The following is a 20,276-nucleotide window of genomic DNA, read 5'->3' as shown; positions in this document are numbered from 1 at the left end:
TACGGATTACAGTTTTGATAATCTACAGATACGCAATAATGTTCATGATCATCTTTGCGCTATTAGCCCTAAAACACGTTATACCATGATATCATTTTATGAATATTATTTGTGATAGGGGAACGGGAGGATCTCTTACTCGAAAGACGGCCATGGCCTTTCTAGTTTACCTGGCCATTGGGATTACTAATCGCTACATTTCTGTATTTATAACTGATTAAAGCACACAAAACAACATTCACACTTTTGTTACTTACCGTGATGCACATGCTTATCTTCAAACTTGACGTTCCCGGCCTTGTGCATTTCAACGTGTTTTTCAAACTCTTCATGAAGGTTATCTCCGTTTGCAGGCACACTGGCCGTCCCGGCAGCCATTGTGTTGACACTTTGTACAATATGTCTGGGGTTCAGCTGTTCCGAACTGAACCCGAAGCTGGTCACTGGAGACACCCGGCTAATGCTGGTGACCAGAAAGGCCACAACAAGTCCGATGGTGATGCCAATCCACAACTGCACCTGCGCCAAACCGGACAATCGCAACGCCATTTTGAAAAACTGATCCCGACCTCACAGTCCTTTATCACAAGACCAGCTGTTGAAACTCGTCACTACAAACTCACGAAATGTCATCCGATTTGAAATGATCCGTTTGTTTATTAACGACAAAACCTGACTGCTGTTGCTCGCGTCCTCATTTGCTCAAAGCATCAGGCTCAGTGGACCTGGCAATACTCTTCAAAGTCCCCGCTGTTTGGTCACCTCACTGCAACGAAATAATACAAGTAAAAATCATGTCAGTGGCGATAAGTATACAAACGCCCCTACGACTGCCTGGGATAGAAATTTCAGACTGAAGTCATATCTCCAGCTTACGTCTGTCTGAAATACTGCTTCAAGCAGCCACAGAGACTTACGAAATCGAACTTAGAATGAAGTCGTATCTCCACCATCAGCAATATTACAGGTCAGATTTGTTTTTCAACAACCCACTAACGGGACCACGTGGTCAGGCTGGTTGACATGGTCTATCCATGTCATGGAATCCTATTAGCGTAGATCGATGCTTTGACTTCTTAGATAGGCATTCTAGACGCTGAAGTGATGAATGTCGTTGTCAAGCTTGAGTTATTGAGGTTACGAGCCAAACCAATTGGTAGTAGAGCAAATAAATGGGCGGCTTACTGGAGTTTGTCGCTTATACCAGTGAGAGATTGAGTTCGGTACTTTTATGCCGCATTGAGCAATATTCCAGCAATATTACTGCAGGGGACACCAGAAATGAAAATGGACTTCACATATACCCGTGTGGGGGAATCAAACCCGGGTCCTTGGCGCGACGAGCGAACGCTTTAACCACCAGACTGCCTCCCTGCCCCTATCACGTGTACCAAGTTCTGTGGTGGAACAATTAAATCAGTGACACGTATTATGATTGTAGAGTTGTTCGTGGCCTTGCCAGGAGGAACAACTTCATACTTGTAACGAGGGGAAACCACACAACAGTTTTACAACAAGTAATATATATTTCAGATATATATTTAATTTTGGAGCAAACTCTAAAACATTTATTGAGATTGAAAACCATTTTAGGCATAATGTGCTAAAAGCATGGGAACTATTTCACAAACCTCATGTTGATCCAGATGATATCAGTAAAATCCTATCCCAACCACTCTATACACTTCTTAAAGACTTGGACAGAGAGAGGACATTTAAATATTACGGATATTATGTGATGGCAATTGATTACTTTCAACAGAATATTTCAAAGACATATCTTGTATCAAAGGATTTGAGATATTTACTGAACATATTATTTGAATCATGGAAACATACTTTGTACATTGTCACTCTATCCCAGTCAGAAATTTGAAATCAATGTAAACCAAGATAAAATTAGCTAAAGCATTAAAAAAAACGTAATTATAATGAACTTATTTAATGATATTATTAAATATCCGAACACTTGTAATAAATGCCAGGTTTTATTTTCTGACTGAGTGAAAAACTACAAATTTGGAGTAACAATTTATATTTTCATCCACTGACATCATCAAGAACATATGGTTTGGGGCACATGAAAATAGTGAATACTAAATCACACCATCATTGCTGCGAAGAGACATATTTACATATGCCGTATTAATGATATGCTTCTAAATCAAACTTCATATATAATAAGCCTTCTTCGTGGAAAATCATATGTCAACAAAAATGATAAAGTGAATAATTTAGATGACGTTACACTTTATCAGTTTGTACTTGGCAGCTTGTACATTTACCCATTTTATTTGTACATCACATATCTGTATTGTTTTAAGAGGTATGTATTGTATCGTTGCATATCTCTGAAATTATAATCTGGGAATCAATAAATAAGACAAATAAAATGAACATACTTGTGGATTCAGTCCCATTGAAAATATCTAGCTTGTACTTGATTACTTGTAGACTGACCTTGCCATGAAAATCATAATTATAATGAACACTTGTAATGATACCAATTCACAGGTTGAATCCTCCCTGGATGTTGTAGGTATCAAGCCTAAGGATCTTCACCAAGTTATCCCCAAGTCATGGTCGACGAGATAGAGTTCAAACAGACTGTTTCCATCGCAAATATCTCCATTTCGAAGTTCTCCACGACAGATCTGGCAATGGAGCGTTAAGAGTTTTGACTGTAGCGCCACAGTCAAGAGAGACAAAGAACGTGATTAAAGATAAAACATGTCGTGTAGCACGTGCAACTTTGAGCTGTGGCCGTGCAAAGGCGTACTTGTCACTTGCGATTAAAATACACATTGTGTGTAGTTGGACAGTCGTGTCAGTTGTTGTCCGGTATCAAGTTACATTTACGGCGTATATGTTGACATTGTTGTTTTTGTTTCGTAACTTATCAAACCCCTCGATCAAAGAGAGAGTGTTTGTGTGTGAGAGAGAGAGGGAATAAGATCATAATAAATAATCACACAACTATAGACACACAAAGATACAGATACACTTGCACACAAATGCATACACAGATAGACACAGTCACAGATACGGACGTACACAGATGCACACACACACACACACACACACACAGAGAGAGAGAGAGAGAGAGAGAGAGATCGATCCGCTCAGATACTGACACACACAGATACAGACACACTAAGAGGAATAAAATCATAATAAATAAAAGAGACATTCACACAAATATAGACACACAACGATACAGACACACACATGTATACATTCGCACACACATGCATACACAGATAGACAGTCACAGTTACGGACGTACACAGATGCAGACACACACACACACACAGAGCGAGAGAGAGAGATACTCACACAGATACAGATCCGCTCAGATACTGACACACACAGATACAGATCCGCTCAGATACTGACACACAGAGATACAGACAGAGAGACAGACACACACATACACACACACACACAGACGGAGAGAGAGACTCACACAGATACAGATCCACTCAGATACACACACAGATACAGACACACTAAGAAGCTCTTATACCATGCACCCTGGCATACAGCAGGCAGGAGGTACGTGGTAGACACATTTTCACACTACAAGGTCAGGGTGACACAGAAACATAGCGAGCTGGGATATAACGAAAAAAACATGACTATTAGCTAACATACATACAGTCGTTTATCCCTGCCCCTCTGAATTGAATGAACGATCTCCGCGATTCCGTGCGTTCCGGTCCATGGTCAAACCAACACAATCTTCACAATTTCACAAGTTGGAGTTAGATCCGACTGGCCTACACACGATCAGGGCCAGAAACTGATTCTTAAATTATCCTCTAACGTGCTCAGCGTATCGTGACATTATTTCAAGTTGAGGCTCGAGTACATCAGATCACATCGGTTGCTACACGTCCAGTGTTCTTATGTTCTTAAAATAAATAGGGGATTCGGCCGGTGTGTGTGTGTGTGTGTGTGTGTGTGTGTGTGTGTGTGTGTGTGTGTGTGTGTGTGTAAGGAGTGTGTGTGTGAGGAGTGTGTGTGTGAGGAAATAACATTGTACAAGTGGTTTACGCGATTGCCCGTGACGTCGAAGATCCGGTTCAATTCCCCTCACGGATACAATGTTTGAAACCCGTTTCTGCTGTCGCCCCTCTGTGTTATTACTGCAATATTGCTAAAAACGGCTTAAAACGAATGTCTCTGGCTTAAAGGAGGGATGTGTTACAGCAAAATGATGGCCGTTGTGACTTTCATAGCCTAAACCGCCATTGTCTTTTTAAAAAGGGTAATATTTACACTGTTAAGCCTGCAGTTGTTTACAAATACGTTGGTCAGATAACGCTTTAACAATAATTTGCCGCATACATTACCCGCAAGCAAACTGTTATCTGAATTTTCTACCCTTAGGCAGAGATTTGAATGTTTCACAAATAGAGGTCATATGTAATTGCTTGCATATAAACCTGTTAAAAATATGTAATCATTTTTCACGTAATCCAAACTTAAATTAGCTGTATTGGGTATATTTACTTTATGGTGTGTATGATTTGCTAAGAAACTATTTCTTTTTCAGGTCTTAGTCCACTTCCTATTAAACAAATATCACCATGCGACGCTCGACGCCACAGACCTTGATGTTACGGCCTCGGATGCAGTGAGTGAGTGAGTGAGTTTAGTCTTGCGCAGCTTTTAGCAATATCCCATATTTCAGCAATATCACGGAAATGGGCTTCATGCATTATACCCATATGGGGAATCGAACCCGGGGCTTCATTAGGCTATCTCACGACCCCATTCCATGGGAACATTATGTCTCACCCGCAAAATGCTGCCTAACTGGTATTGAATTACCTTGCTGATATGATGACATACGTACGTATTTTCCATTCTGGATTGTCTCAGTGAATATTTCATTAAATCACGATATTTACGAGTTACCCCAGATTCATTGATGATATAGATCACAAATAGCGCTACTGTTTGCCATTTCGTGTACGCTCAGTCTATGTTAGACTAACAACTAGTCTATGAAATGAACATATTTTACTGAAGTAAAAGTTCATAGTAAGAAAAAAATAATATAATGAAATGGAGACTTTCTTCAGTTTCCTGAAGCTACGGAAATCTACACTTGCCACGTTTTGTAGACTTGCGTGGGCTTTTTTGGATATATTTACTTCAGGGTCTGCACGACAGACTAAGTCTGTGTTAAATGTTGAAATTCTCTAAGACTTTACATCCAGGTATAAAAGTATCAACAAACTAAACACTAGAGATAATGACACGAAGATCGCTGAGAGTATATGTAAACGTCACTGATATACTGTCTAAAACTGATCCATTATAATTAAACATCGGTGATATTACCTGTGAAGAATGTCGCAGAGTATTGATGTGTGAAGCATTCAAGTGATCACATACCCAGAAGTGTTATGTCTCTTTAACGACATAATCAACATCATTTTTAACAATGAGAACATTATATTTGCCATGTGGCACGAGGTTGTCATGGAATTATGTCAATATTGGTCATAAACTGACACATTATGTCGCAGCGTGTGTGGAATATACACAGCGGGGATCGAGTAGATTGAACCTAATTGCCTACACGCGAACAGGGCGAATCAACTCTTGAACTGACCTGGACTAACAGCTGGTTTCTGAAATGAACTTATAGTTTACAGAAAAAAAGTTTTTGAATAACAATTATCTCTACAAGAAAAAAGTGCAGAGAAATCCAGGCTTGTCACATTATCTAGTGGGCTTTCTTGGATATATTAATTTTGCTTCAGGATCTGTGTTGCAGGGTAGCAATGACACTGAACGTATTGATGACGAGTATTGTATTGTGTACGTTTGCGTATGTCAGATACGGCGTTTTTCATTAACCTTTGATATTCCGTAATGATGTTAGTGACACCTTTAATCATACTTAATTAGTAGGTGTGAGTTAGAGAATATGTTTTTACGCCAGAAATGGGTTTTACACATTGAACACATGTGGGGAATCAAACCCTGGTCTTCAGCGTGACGAGCGGATCATTTGACAATTAGGCTACCCAAATGTAAATGATACATTAATGGCAGCCATTGAGTCATGATTAGTACAGTGGTACAGAAAAAGAAATAAAACAATAAGACGCGACGGATACCCCACTACTCATTCGGGCTCAACTCTAACATTTCCACGACAATAATAAAATAGTTGAATACAAAAGAGACATAAAGTGTCAATAGTTCTTACCTTGAAGTAAGAGAACGCAAAGCTGTAAGCCCTCTTACGTTACTCAAGCAAGTATGTCTGAGATAGAGAAGCATATGTTCCCCATGAGTCGTGCATTATCAATTTGTTGGTGTTGTGATTGCCTTATATAATGTCCGTCCTGCACTGATAAAGTCAAAACTCGATGGACGCGATAAGAAAATAGTATCGCATTCAATGAGTTGCTATTTAGCCCACGGTCGTGCATGCGCCTGGGGGCTGTACATACTTATCACGACTTGCCGAGATAAACAACTTGAATTGAATGACCCTGTCACACTGACAGAAGAAAGGCTGGTTCAGAAAAGGATGCTTGTGGAGTTAACAGCTCTGGTGTTTACTGATGATTACGTAATTAAACAATCTGTCAGTCAGTCTTACTCATATGTGTGTTTGAGCGACCGAATGTCACTTCACCCACATAACAATTGGCACATACTGCGAAACAAAAAATTTATTGTCTGTTGACTGCGGTAAGTATGCATGTAAGATTTGTCACTCATTGCAGTAAAACAGACTAAATTAGCGGCCAAAAGAAACGTCACCAAAGTAAAACGAGTGTAAATTGTCAAAATAATTGTAAGACTGTTTGAAAATAGCTGAATACACATATATACATCTCTCGAACGCAACATGTCTATTCCCTGTGAACACTTGTACTTGCATTTTTCGTCAGTTGAGCATCTTTGGGAATAGGTTGGGTCGTCGTATTTGGAAACGCCAAAATAAGCCACTGACGATGATCGAACGCTTTGGCAGCTGCCAAGGAATGGCGTCTGATCCCTAATCAAGACATCAGAAGACTCACCTACTCAGGCCAACACCTGGTTCGGCCCTGCATCACTGCTAGGGGTGGTCACTGCCGGCATTGTGTTATGTGTTACCCAAAACATTGTCAAAGCTCCCCCTGGAATCTGTATTAATGAATACTGGATACTGCACCCACGTGTCATTCCTGTGATCTTAGATGCATCGTTTTCCTTCTTGTTATCCTTTAAATACTGCTCATGATTGATTGCTTTTTACAATAAAACATTTAATGTTACCATATTTTGCTTAAAGTTTGTTTTATACCAGAAAAATAGTTTGTGTCGTTTCTCTTGTACGCTGGTTTAGTCCTCTAGGTTAATAGAAAAGTGATCAAGAAAAGTGATTAAGAAATCAACAACACTTCTAAATAGGTATTCTTTGCATTACATTTTTAGTGTTTGTTAACTAGTAATATCATGACATACACGCTGATCTGAGTAACGTAAGAGGGCTTACAGCTTTGCGTTCTCTTACTTCAAGGTAAGAACTATTGACACTTTATGTCTCTTTTGTATTCAACTATTTTATTATTGTCGTGGAAATGTTAGAGTTGAGCCCGAATGAGTAGTGGGGTATCCGTCGCGTCTTATTGTTTTATTTCTTTTTCTGTACCACTGTACTAATCATGACTCAATGGCTGCCATTAATGTATCATTTACATTTGGGTAGCCTAATTGTCAAATGATCCGCTCGAGCAGCTGTTTTACTCTTTCCTATTTAAGAAATAGTGTAATGTACACGTGTAATGATACAATACTGATGAAGGTCAACGATGTAAACGCTCACTGGTCACTATCCGACATGTAATAAAGTAAATGTGTATGTGACATGCATACAGATATACGCATCACGAATGTATGGCCAGTTATAAACCAGCTGAATCACGCCAGTGATCGTAATTCAAGTCCTTAAACTCCTACCACATGTTTTGTTAAGCCGTGCTATACATATATGTGTGGTATCCAGTTCCTGGAATTGTTCATTCCCATGGTTGGAGAGTACTCAACGTCGCTGATTGGCGAGTTCATCTCACTGAGACTAACGACTGATCATTCCTTGGGATTGGATGATAAGGGTGCACACAAAAAAATGTTTAAAATTTTTCTCGGGCACATTTTGTTCAAAAGTGACGATGGCAGTTGGACTATATTTTTATTTTTTGATAGACAGGATGTGACGAGTGACGAACACATTGTTTTGCTCAGAAATACGGTTTGGGAAGTTTAGCACCAGTTAATATGTTGTAGATTCAGTCACTCTCGTTCTTACAGACTCATTATTGTGGACAAATGGATGGTCGGGACGCAGCCAAGTCAAAGTTATTTTTTTAAATGGCAATAAAAGAATGTTACGCGCACAAGTACAAGTGACGCGCCGATGCCCGAGAAAGATGTCACTTTTTTATTTAGCATAACATATACAAGGTGGTTGGTTGTACACATTGCATACTTTTTGAATATTTAGACCTCTAAAATTCAAGAGGGCTGTTGATATGACATTGAAACTAGTGGATATTTTCCATCATTTGGGGCTCAAGCCATTGCCATGCTCGAAATATCAAGTAGTCTTTGCCCTTAACCATGAATACTAGTACCTGCACGTCCTAAGGACCTAGCATCTTTGAGGGTTCTGACCAGAAGTGTAGATTTTAGCTATAATACCATTCCCAGGAAACAAAATGTGACAAGTTGACAAGATGAGTTAAAGACTTTAACTTAACTCTAGTGACCGACTAGTTTTCATTTACAGAAAAATTAACATCCATGTCAAAATCCAAGTCTTCTGAAAATTCTTAATCAGAATGTTCAGACAGGGATGACAGGTATTGAGGATGACGGACAAAAGGACCTAGTTGCCGACGTCCATTTCGAACGCTGATAGATGGAGTTTTTTTGTGGACATGAAAAGGAAAATGTTTGGACAGTGTCTTGCCTCATACAGTGTTAACAAGACATCTTCTATAGCTGTTGGTACCTCGGAGACTGCAGGGATCGCAGCCGCCACGTCCGTCCACATTTTGGACGAAAATATACGTATGTTATGATATACGATTGGATTAGAGTACTGACTTGTAAACACAGGAGTTTGTTAATGACAATGATGTCTCAGTCCTTTTTGTTCACGTAAAGTAAGACTGAAAAGCATGTCCACCTTAACCTCTATTATTCCATGAACTGCGTAGACATCACGTCAAACATTGGTCTTGTGGCATCATTCTTAGTATCAATACATCTTGGAAATACCGTTCTTTCATGTGATGACACAAACGCACAAAAATGCAATCGCACGCACACACATACTAACATATGCATTCATACATCAAACATGCGTGCATATATTTTTGACTAAAAAAGTTCTAAAGTGAAAAGTAAGGGACGGTAGGATGACCTAATGGCTGAAGCGGTCACGCGGGTTCGATTCCCCGCATGGGTACAATGTGTTATTCCCATGTCTGGTGTCCCACTCTGCGACATTACTGGAATATAGCTAAAAGCGACGTTAAACTAATATCCCTGGCTTAAAGGAGGGATGTACTACAGCAACATGAGGCCTATTGTTTCATCATCAAAATACATCCGTTATTGTATTCAGAAAAGGGTAATATTTACACATTTAAATCTGCAGTTGTTTACGAATATATTGACCAAATAACACTAATTTGCCACATACATTACCCGCAAGAAAAGTGTTATCAGAGGTTTATTTTTATACATATAGTGTAATTGCTTGCATTTTCCAAATAATAACCAATAGTAAAGTAAAAAGTCATTTATTCTCAAGTAGATTTTCACAACAGAAAGAGAAGCGTTGGGGTGGCCTAGTGCTTAATGCTTTCACTCGTTACGTTGGAGGTCCGGGTTCGGTTCTCAACATGGGTACGTACAATGTGTGAAGTCCATTTCTTCCGCCTTGATGCTGATGTAGTATTGTTTAAAAAGGCGTAGAACCATGCTCACTCATTCACTCACTCAATACACTCACTCATTCACTCACTCATTCACTCACTCAATACAAAGACATATTACCTGTAACAGGACATATGACATTTAAACTCTTATCAAAACTACTATCAGCTAATCCATTCCCATTCAGGCTCAGTTGCAGCGATTTAAAGCACATAAATATCAATAATTTATATCTTCTAATCCCTCTTGGTCTTGTGGCTATTGTTCCGAAGATCCAATTCGCTATTTCTTTCCGTGCGTTAATTACACTAACATACACTGTGCGTAAATTATGCTGATGTAAAATTCACATCTATACTAAAGGATATGACATCAAATAAATACTGCACGGCCACTCTAATGACTCTGCTAAAGGTACTCTTGAATTATTAGAATCCATCCATTCTTTCATTGTACTATCCGGCCGATTAATGTTGTAACTAGCAAAAAAACGAAACTGCACTTGCTATTATGCATTTTCCGACACTAATGGTCCTAATGTTATAAGCGACTATAATTAGAGTTATTGATTGTTACATTTCATGAGAGCTGTTGTTATATCTATGATTTATTTGTACTCCGAAGCGGTATTCAGAATAGTACCATTCTGCTTCTTTACCAATCCGGTTCCTAGTTTGAAATAAATATAAGGATATGTAACACACAAGACAAATTTATCCCATGGAAGAATTTGGCGTTCCGACAGTTCCCCCAGGCAGTATACATTACGTATGAAACATCCCAGCTGTACCGTCATGAGATGTCATTGGATAACAGAGTTGAGTCATCAACAGTGAAGTCTAGATCATGTTATTGATTATCGAAGCAGCAGAAGCTGAACTGTATTGTGAGATGCGTCTCGTTCACATTGCCTCTTCTCAAGCGCCCGAGGGGTTGGTTCTCATTTCGCCTTCATCACAATTCGCCAACACCCCAGCACAGAGTCGTCGTCGCTGTCGTCTTTAAGCTGACCACGGTGCTGCAGGTCGTCCGGGAGCACCTGTCTACCAAGATCTGGATGCCCGCCCTACACCGACTTAAGGGCAATTGACCAGGGTAGGAAGAACTGTTCTTCAGTTTTCTGATGCCGACGGGCACGTCCTGAAGATGTCCGACTGGGAAGTGACTTTAACTGGTGTCTATCAAATAGACATACCGCTGATGACATTACAGATCAGCGTGCATTTGAAAGCTATGATTACAATATATTCGTAAACAACTGCAGATTTAAATGTGTAAATATTACCCTTTTCTGAATACAATAACGGATGTATTTTGATGATGAAACAATAGGCCTCATGTTGCTGTAGTACATCCCTCCTTTAAGCCAGGGATATTAGTTTAACGTCGCTTTTAGCTATATTCCAGTAATGTCGCAGAGTGGGACACCAGACATGGGAATAACACATTGTATCCATGCGGGGAATCGAACCCGCGTGACCGCTTCAGCCATTAGGTCATCCTACCGTCCCTTACTTTTCACTTTAGAACTTTTTTAGTCAAAAATATATGCACGCATGTTTGATGTATGAATGCATATGTTAGTATGTGTGTGCGTGCGATTGCATTTTTGTGCGTTTGTGTCATCACATGAAAGAACGGTATTTCCAAGATGTATTGATACTAAGAATGATGCCACAAGACCAATGTTTGACGTGATGTCTACGCAGTTCATGGAATAATAGAGGTTAAGGTGGACATGCTTTTCAGTCTTACTTTACGTGAACAAAAAGGACTGAGACATCATTGTCATTAACAAACTCCTGTGTTTACAAGTCAGTACTCTAATCCAATCGTATATCATAACATACGTATATTTTCGTCCAAAATGTGGACGGACGTGGCGGCTGCGATCCCTGCAGTCTCCGAGGTACCAACAGCTATAGAAGATGTCTTGTTAACACTGTATGAGGCAAGACACTGTCCAAACATTTTCCTTTTCATGTCCACAAAAAAACTCCATCTATCAGCGTTCGAAATGGACGTCGGCAACTAGGTCCTTTTGTCCGTCATCCTCAATACCTGTCATCCCTGTCTGAACATTCTGATTAAGAATTTTCAGAAGACTTGGATTTTGACATGGATGTTAATTTTTCTGTAAATGAAAACTAGTCGGTCACTAGAGTTAAGTTAAAGTCTTTAACTCATCTTGTCAACTTGTCACATTTTGTTTCCTGGGAATGGTATTATAGCTAAAATCTACACTTCTGGTCAGAACCCTCAAAGATGCTAGGTCCTTAGGACGTGCAGGTACTAGTATTCATGGTTAAGGGCAAAGACTACTTGATATTTCGAGCATGGCAATGGCTTGAGCCCCAAATGATGGAAAATATCCACTAGTTTCAATGTCATATCAACAGCCCTCTTGAATTTTAGAGGTCTAAATATTCAAAAAGTATGCAATGTGTACAACCAACCACCTTGTATATGTTATGCTAAATAAAAAAGTGACATCTTTCTCGGGCATCGGCGCGTCACTTGTACTTGTGCGCGTAACATTCTTTTATTGCCATTTAAAAAAATAACTTTGACTTGGCTGCGTCCCGACCATCCATTTGTCCACAATAATGAGTCTGTAAGAACGAGAGTGACTGAATCTACAACATATTAACTGGTGCTAAACTTCCCAAACCGTATTTCTGAGCAAAACAATGTGTTCGTCACTCGTCACATCCTGTCTATCAAAAAATAAAAATATAGTCCAACTGCCATCGTCACTTTTGAACAAAATGTGCCCGAGAAAAATTTTAAACATTTTTTTGTGTGCACCCTTATCATCCAATCCCAAGGAATGATCAGTCGTTAGTCTCAGTGAGATGAACTCGCCAATCAGCGACGTTGAGTACTCTCCAACCATGGGAATGAACAATTCCAGGAACTGGATACCACACATATATGTATAGCACGGCTTAACAAAACATGTGGTAGGAGTTTAAGGACTTGAATTACGATCACTGGCGTGATTCAGCTGGTTTATAACTGGCCATACATTCGTGATGCGTATATCTGTATGCATGTCACATACACATTTACTTTATTACATGTCGGATAGTGACCAGTGAGCGTTTACATCGTTGACCTTCATCAGTATTGTATCATTACACGTGTACATTACACTATTTCTTAAATAGGAAAGAGTAAAACAGCTGCTCGTTTTCAGAACGAGTTGTCTAAAATTTGTCAAGTAAGTTGGATCACACTCACCTGAGAGGGGATACCTATTTCTCCCGTCTAAATTTTGTTTCTTTTCGAAAATACAAATACTAAAATTAGAAGGATATGTTGGGATTTTAAAATGCGCTTTCAGTCTCGTATGAGCTAGCCACATTGGTCCTTCACAGCTCCATTAACAGGGGTCTTGAGAGTAGTCTGTCATACAGACCTGAACAGAACAGCAAGAAAAACAAAAAGCGATACGAATTACTATCCACTTTACTTTCCCTTCGCAAAGCCCATTTTGTAAAATTAATACATTTCAATGTGACAAGTCTAAGTTTTCATCTGGTTCTCCAAACTCTCTGGGACTGTTTTCCATTTCAGATGTAGTCATTCGTTTTTATAAGTATTATACATTTCCAGGAGATACGTTGCCAGGATCCTGTAATCATAGGCGGAAGCGTGCTGGAAACAAGACTGTATCAATGAATTTCTCCAATGTTAGATAGTTGTAAGCACTAGTATACTACTCGCACTTTTTTCTGGTTCGAATATGTGTGCGCTTACGTGTGATTGTTTCTTGATGCATAAACAGGTAGGGGTGGGTGTTTCATTATGAGTGAGTTCGGTTTTACGCTGCTTTCAGTAATAGTCCAGTAATATGACGGCGGAAGACACTAAACATGGGCTTACACTGTAACCACAGACGGAATGGAATCCGTCTTGACTGCCACAAGACCAGCAAGTGAAGTGACCTATTGTGCTTTGATCCCTTTGAGTGTTTGTAATGGGTGGGGCAGAATGTGCTCATTTTTGTTCAAACACCTGTTGCCATCTTTATGTCACAGTAATTCATATGTAATCTGAATGTACGATATACTTTGTCATTGGAGATTACACGGAACCATTAAAGAGTTTTATAGTTGTATTTTACTCACCTGATGGGTGAATCATGTAGCAGTATCATATGGCAAAAACAATGTAATGGAATGACAACATATTTTAAGTACTAAGGTTAATATTACAAACACACACCCATTTCTATGGAGTGAGGGAGTGAGTCAATATTGAATATACAGCTCGCAACTTCAAACTTAAGTGAGGAAAATTACGATGGATACCCCGTTATCTTTCAAATTGTTCACCGTATTCTTCAAATATAATAGGGCTGTGGGATAGCCTAGTGGTTAAGCGTTTGATCGTTATGCCGAATACCCGGTTTCGATTCCCTATATGTTCACATCGCGTGGAGCCCATATCTGGTGTCCCCCGCTTTGAGTTTTGCTAGCATATTGGTAAATGCGGCGTAAAACTCACTCACTCACTTACTCAGATTTTACATGACTTTACTAATCATCATAACATATTTATAACGTTTTCACTGTAAACTGACGTACGTGTTCTTACGAAATTCAACACCTGCTTGTGTCTAAGGAATGTGAAAAGGTTACCATAAAGCTTTTCTATGTGTACCCGTGAAGACCGCAGATCGATGCTCATGCTGTTGATCATTAGATTATCTGGTCCAGACTCGATTATTTACAGACTGACTCTACATAGCTGGGATATTGCTGAGTGAGGCGCAAAAATCACCCAATTACTCTGGTCGTGTGTGCGTATACGGTGTGTGCATGCCCATGAACATTACATGTGCATATTGCCAATGTGATATGGTATTTGCATTACTGGCTCCAACAATCAGTGAGCTTGAAACTAAGCATGACTCATTCAATTCTGAGTACACAAATACACACGGAGACATCAAATAAACAACAAGCATACCAACACGAGTACTTACAAATAATGCAGCTCTTTTCTGAGTGAACAGAATTATTTTTGCAAATATTTTGCTACGAAACAAATGAAACAAGGAGACAATGTCCTCAATATCCCGCAGAATGGCAAAATGCTTTTCTAGTTATGATTATGTCAAATGATTTGTCGAGTAGATAGCGAAGTGGACGGAGGGTACTGAAGGGTTTAAACGTCTGCTCTGGAAAAGAGCACTAACACCAAATTCAAACGACGTCAAACTTGTTGCCACAGAAATGAAAAAAGGTAATTACTAAAAGGCTCTAGTACATCACCTGACTTATCAATCTGCCAAGTTTGGTGAAGGCGTACTGAACAGGGGCGCTTGAAGTTTAACAGTCATATAACTAATCCTACCGGGTACCCATTCATTGCTTATTTCAGTGGAATTGAGTCCGCTTGTCCCGTGCATACACACGCATTTGTTACAAGAGGGAAAGCATGACCCTACTTGTCGAAAACACAGACACTGCTTTGAGAGAGTCCATTAAATTACATTTGTGACGTCATACCATTGTTTGTTCTCTCCACTACTTTGGGGAATAGGGTGGTGTGTACCAGTTTCATATTAAAGACTTCATTTTGTCATTTTGACATTAAATTGTGATAACAGAAATATTTTCAATACACCATGTACTTTGAATGTAATTCAAGCAGGGTAATATCCTCGTAACTCTCCATTCCTTAAAAATAACTTGCTTTAGTCACGATATGGCTGAAACATTGCCGATGTGACTTAAATTTTAACTGACTGACTCAGGATGCCTGCTTGACTATCTCTGTATCGTATTCAAGTTGTCTTTCAGTATGTCTATTTATCCAGAGGAAGAATAAGTACATTGTGCAAGAGCACGCTTCCATACCGCTAAATGTTTAAACCACATGAAAAAACATGTCTCCAAATTATACATGAAAAACAGCGACACTGTCATCCATGCTGTGATGATAAATTCTCTGATGCTGTGAAAACGAAACCTTTCTGTCAATTATTCCCATGTAGTACACATGTTATCACCTCAATGAATTAATGTTTTAAAACCACAGTGCGTCGTATATTTTCGCACATAACCTTTTGGTTTGTTTGTCCAAATATTCAGCCTGCTCCACATTGACTTCAATACCGCTCAGTGAACCGGTACATTTTGATCTCCACAATGACTTCAATACCGCTCAGTGAGTCGCTACATTATAAGCTCCACAATGGCTTCAATATACACCGCTCTATGAGTCGGTACTTGTAAGTTCCACATTTACTTCAATACCGCTCAGTGAGTCGGTACATTATGAGCTCCAAACTGACTTCAATATCTACCGCTCTATGAGTCGGTACTTGTAAGTTCCACATTTACTTCAATACCGCTCAGTGAGTCGGTACTTAATGAGCTCCACAATGACTTCAATATACACCGCTCAATGAGTCGGTTCTTGTAAGTTCCACATTTACTTCAATACCGCTCAGTGAGTCGGTACATTATGAGCTCCACAATGACTTCAATATACACCGCTCTATGAGTCGGTACTTGTAAGTTCCACGTTGACTTCAATACCGCTCAGTGAGTCGGTACATAATGAGCTCCACAATGACTTCAATATACACCGCTCAATCAGTCGGTACTTGTAAGTTCCACATTTACTTCAATACCGCTCAGTGAGTCGGTACATTATGAGCTCCACAATGACTTCAATATACACCGCTCAATGAGTCGGTACTTGTAAGTTCCACATTTACTTCAATACCGCTCAGTGAGTCGGTACATTATGAGCTCCACAATGACTTCAATATCTACCGCTCAATCAGTCGATACTTGTAAGTTCCACAATGACTTCAATACCGCTCAATGAGTCAGTATATTATAAGCTCCACAATGACTTCAATATATGCCGCTCAATCAGTCAGTACATTATAAGCTCCACAATGACTTCAATAGATAAAGCTCAATGAGTCGGTACATTATAAGTTCCACAATGACACAATGTATAACCGCTCAACATTTAAAGGGACATTCTGAATAGGTATATAAGTTGTACAATGACTCAATAGCGGTGGTGCACACCCTTGAGAAAGGGTGTGCACACCTCATTTTCACGAGAGTTGGTCATTTAATAAACTTCCAGGACAAAAAAGGGTACCCCCAACCCAATCCACCCCTAGCCCCCGTCTGGATCCGCCGCTGGGTACGCCATCGCCTATTACCCTACCCTACACGGATACCCGTTATGTTAATTCCTGACATCAAATTTGTAAGAAATAGCAACATATTCTTCCGCTCGGAGGCTAAAATGTCTAGTTTATCAACATCTTAATCATGCATTTTATTTAAAAAGTGAATGTCATTATGCGTAAATCTTCAAAGAAAATACAACCTTTTACTCATCAAAAACAATAACATATTGCATTGTTTAATATGCTAGTCATATCATCATAATGGATACCCGGGTTCAACTCATTACCCTTCCGTCCGAGGTATCCGGGTTACCCGTCATATCGATACTTCTTAATGCTCTCAATACAGGGAAATCGGCCAAACCAGAAACCTCATCTACCGGTCGACATCCACGTGAAACCATGTACACAATGTTAGAGATCACCACGAATTCCTACAGAGAATTTCAGTCAACAACGGTTCAAAATAAACATTATTCTATCCCCTGGAATACTGTAAGGAACACATATCGCGATCTCAAAACCTCATGACCTTTCGGAACGACCTAAATATGCTAGAGAATGTTCCTTTCAATAATCCATACTTACTTGACACAAAATCAGAATTCTGACAGATAATCTATCAAGGGACTCCCACTCACGCGGCGACCGGGACTCGCTCACTGTTGATGGCTGTGGTGGCTATACATGGTGTGAGATAACGCTCTCTCTCTCTCTTACAAGCCAGTAATGCCACACGTTTGTCAGTGCTGAGTAGTGTCTATCATACAGTAAATGTGTCGCCTACCTTCCTCAGCGACTACAGAACCGTTGTTTGGATATCGACCTCATCGGTGGAAATATTTGGTCCTCCTGAATGCAAGCCTGTCACACTGACCCTTCTCAACTCGCAGCTTCCTGCCTGCGTTCATCCGCGAAAGTTGTACGAGCCGTGTAGTGTCAGCGAAACGCGGAACTCAGCACTCAGCTAGCCTTGCTCCAAGACTGGATAAGTCCAAGAATATAATAATTCTGTCCTTTATAGCGAGTCTAAGAGTCAGAATACCTATATATTACAAGACCAGGTTGTTCGTTATGCTTATTCAATCTAGCAATTATCATTTATGGTGATAATTGTTAGCTTAACAACTTATGCAGGTCAGTGATTCAGAACACGTAACTCGGGCAGCTGACAGCAATATGTGAAGCCCCGTACACACCTACTGACTTGTCGCTCAACATGGATATTGGGCAATATGATTACGTGTAATCGAAGGATGACCTTCTGAAATAGACACACACGGCTGTCGGGTGGGTCATGCGTAGACAAGGTGTTGACATCTGTGATTCGAGTATCATAATGTAAGTAGGCGCACATGCCGGCGAACTGGGGCACTGATATCACGCATATACTCCCTGTTATGACAGAATACTAAACTGAAGGGAGGCAACTTACGGGGCGCAATGGGTGAAACGATGGTCTCGGGGTTCCACTACGTCAAATCATCCGCTTGACACGCAGTAGGGCGGTGTTCTGTTCCAGACACGGGTACAATTGATGAAGCCGATTTCACCTGTCGCGATAGTGCTGGAATGCTGTTGAAAGTGGATTAAAACCAAACTCACTCACTCGCTTCCCCATATTAATCAGTCGTTTTACAAGTAGTTTTAGTGTAGCGCGGACTAAACCATATGTCATCCATGATTGGATGATTTTGTCTTCACTTTGTATGGTTTTAAAATATTCGTCAGTAATTGAAACATACAATTTTCCAATATTTAGTGCAGTCGGTTTTAACTCGATGGCTATGTACAGATTATTCTCAAGATGGCTAAGTTAGACGATGAACTTCAAGTGGAAAAGGGGCCTCGAGATGTTATTGCGAGAAAGCTGTTTTCCGAGAGGGATCAAAATAATTTGTTTGGAACGTTTTGTTGTTCAAACATTTTGCCACGCTTAACTTTGAAGAAAGAAACGATAGTCTGAATTGCCCCAGTGTCTGACACTCTGTGTACACATATCTCTTAAATAGCTATGCTGTCCAACATGTCAGACAGCGTGTCATGATTTTTACCAACTTGTTTGTATGACATGGGGTATTAGAAATTCAGGTATCGCATGAGTGAGTTACGTTTTACGCCGCTTTCAGCAACATTCCAGTAATATCACTGGGGTACACCAGAAATTGGCTTCACATGTTGTACCCATGTGGGGAATCGAACTCGGGTCTTCGGAGTGACGAGTGAACGCTTTACCACTAGGCTACGCCATCGCCCTCTAGGTTTGAAATTGAGTCTTGCCCTGTGCTGTATTTCGAGTTTTGTTTCAGAGGCGTCTGTTACATACATCAAAGTGAAAAGGTTTGCATTTTTAAGTTTTAGATAAGTGACATTTAGATTGGCAGAAAGTCTTGACATTTCATTGCAGTTGACATGACGGAACTATTGCAAAAGGTACCTCCCCGCTCACAATCATCGAGTGTCCAGCTCATACACCAACTGTTGACTTTCTACAAACAGAAGTGCCATAAGGGCAAAGCAAAGTAACAACAGATGTCCATTCACTGAGCTGATATTGATTTTTGTCGTTTGCTGGTTTACGGAAAGTGTTTCAATGGCGTTTGACGTTGTAATCATTATCATAACACTGTCTCTCTTTATTACCTATCTCATCATAACACTGTCTCTCTTTATTACCTATCTCATCACAGCATTGTCTCTGTTTTTATATTTTTGTTGTTGTTGTTGTTTCAGAATATTTGTGATAAGCTTGAATGAATAATGTTATTTATGAAAAAAAACTTACGCGCCGGTAGTGTCACATTCATGACGGACCTACACGTTGCTGATGTCGCTTGTTGACAAACAGAGCTGCCATTAATATTCACAATGAAGTGTGATGCTTTCTTAAAAACATCGGAGTTTGAAAATAATAGAGGTACATATAATTACAATAACAATTACAGTGAAAACAAACGAAGTAACAACGTTTTCATTATTTTCATTTGTAAACAGCAAGTCTGGCAAATAGTGTTCACGTTTCAATGGAAACGGCATTTATTTAGTTGTCTCACCACGGCATTTTGCCTGAAAAGTATCTGTTTCAAGGTGGCATTGTCTCTCGTCATTATCTATCTCACCGTAACATTTTCTCTGTTTAGTA

General features: G+C 39.8%; 1 protein-coding gene across 5 annotated transcripts in view; it reads right to left on the bottom strand.

The window, feature by feature from the left end:
- LOC137255827 (glycoprotein-N-acetylgalactosamine 3-beta-galactosyltransferase 1-like) overlaps positions 1-20,276 on the bottom strand; it is a 39,162-nt gene that overhangs the window by 12,941 nt on the left and 5,945 nt on the right. Inside the window, exons 1-2 of one of the 5 annotated variants that reach the window (XM_067793390.1) lie at positions 17,922-18,037; positions 258-766 (exon numbers count right to left, since the gene is read on the bottom strand). In XM_067793390.1, coding sequence (XP_067649491.1) covers positions 258-549 — 292 coding nt within the window. In that variant the 5' untranslated portion in view covers positions 550-766; positions 17,922-18,037. Of the gene's footprint in view, positions 1-257; positions 767-2,402; positions 2,720-17,921; positions 18,038-20,276 lie in introns of those variants that run through there. The other 4 variants (XM_067793391.1, XM_067793389.1, XM_067793393.1 and 1 more) reach the window with 4 other exon arrangements.

This window comes from Haliotis asinina, chromosome 11 (genome assembly GCF_037392515.1).
Source record: "Haliotis asinina isolate JCU_RB_2024 chromosome 11, JCU_Hal_asi_v2, whole genome shotgun sequence".
Taxonomy (NCBI): domain Eukaryota; kingdom Metazoa; phylum Mollusca; class Gastropoda; order Lepetellida; family Haliotidae; genus Haliotis; species Haliotis asinina.
Note: the sequence above shows the minus strand (reverse complement) of the source record. Positions and strands in the feature narration are given on the sequence as shown.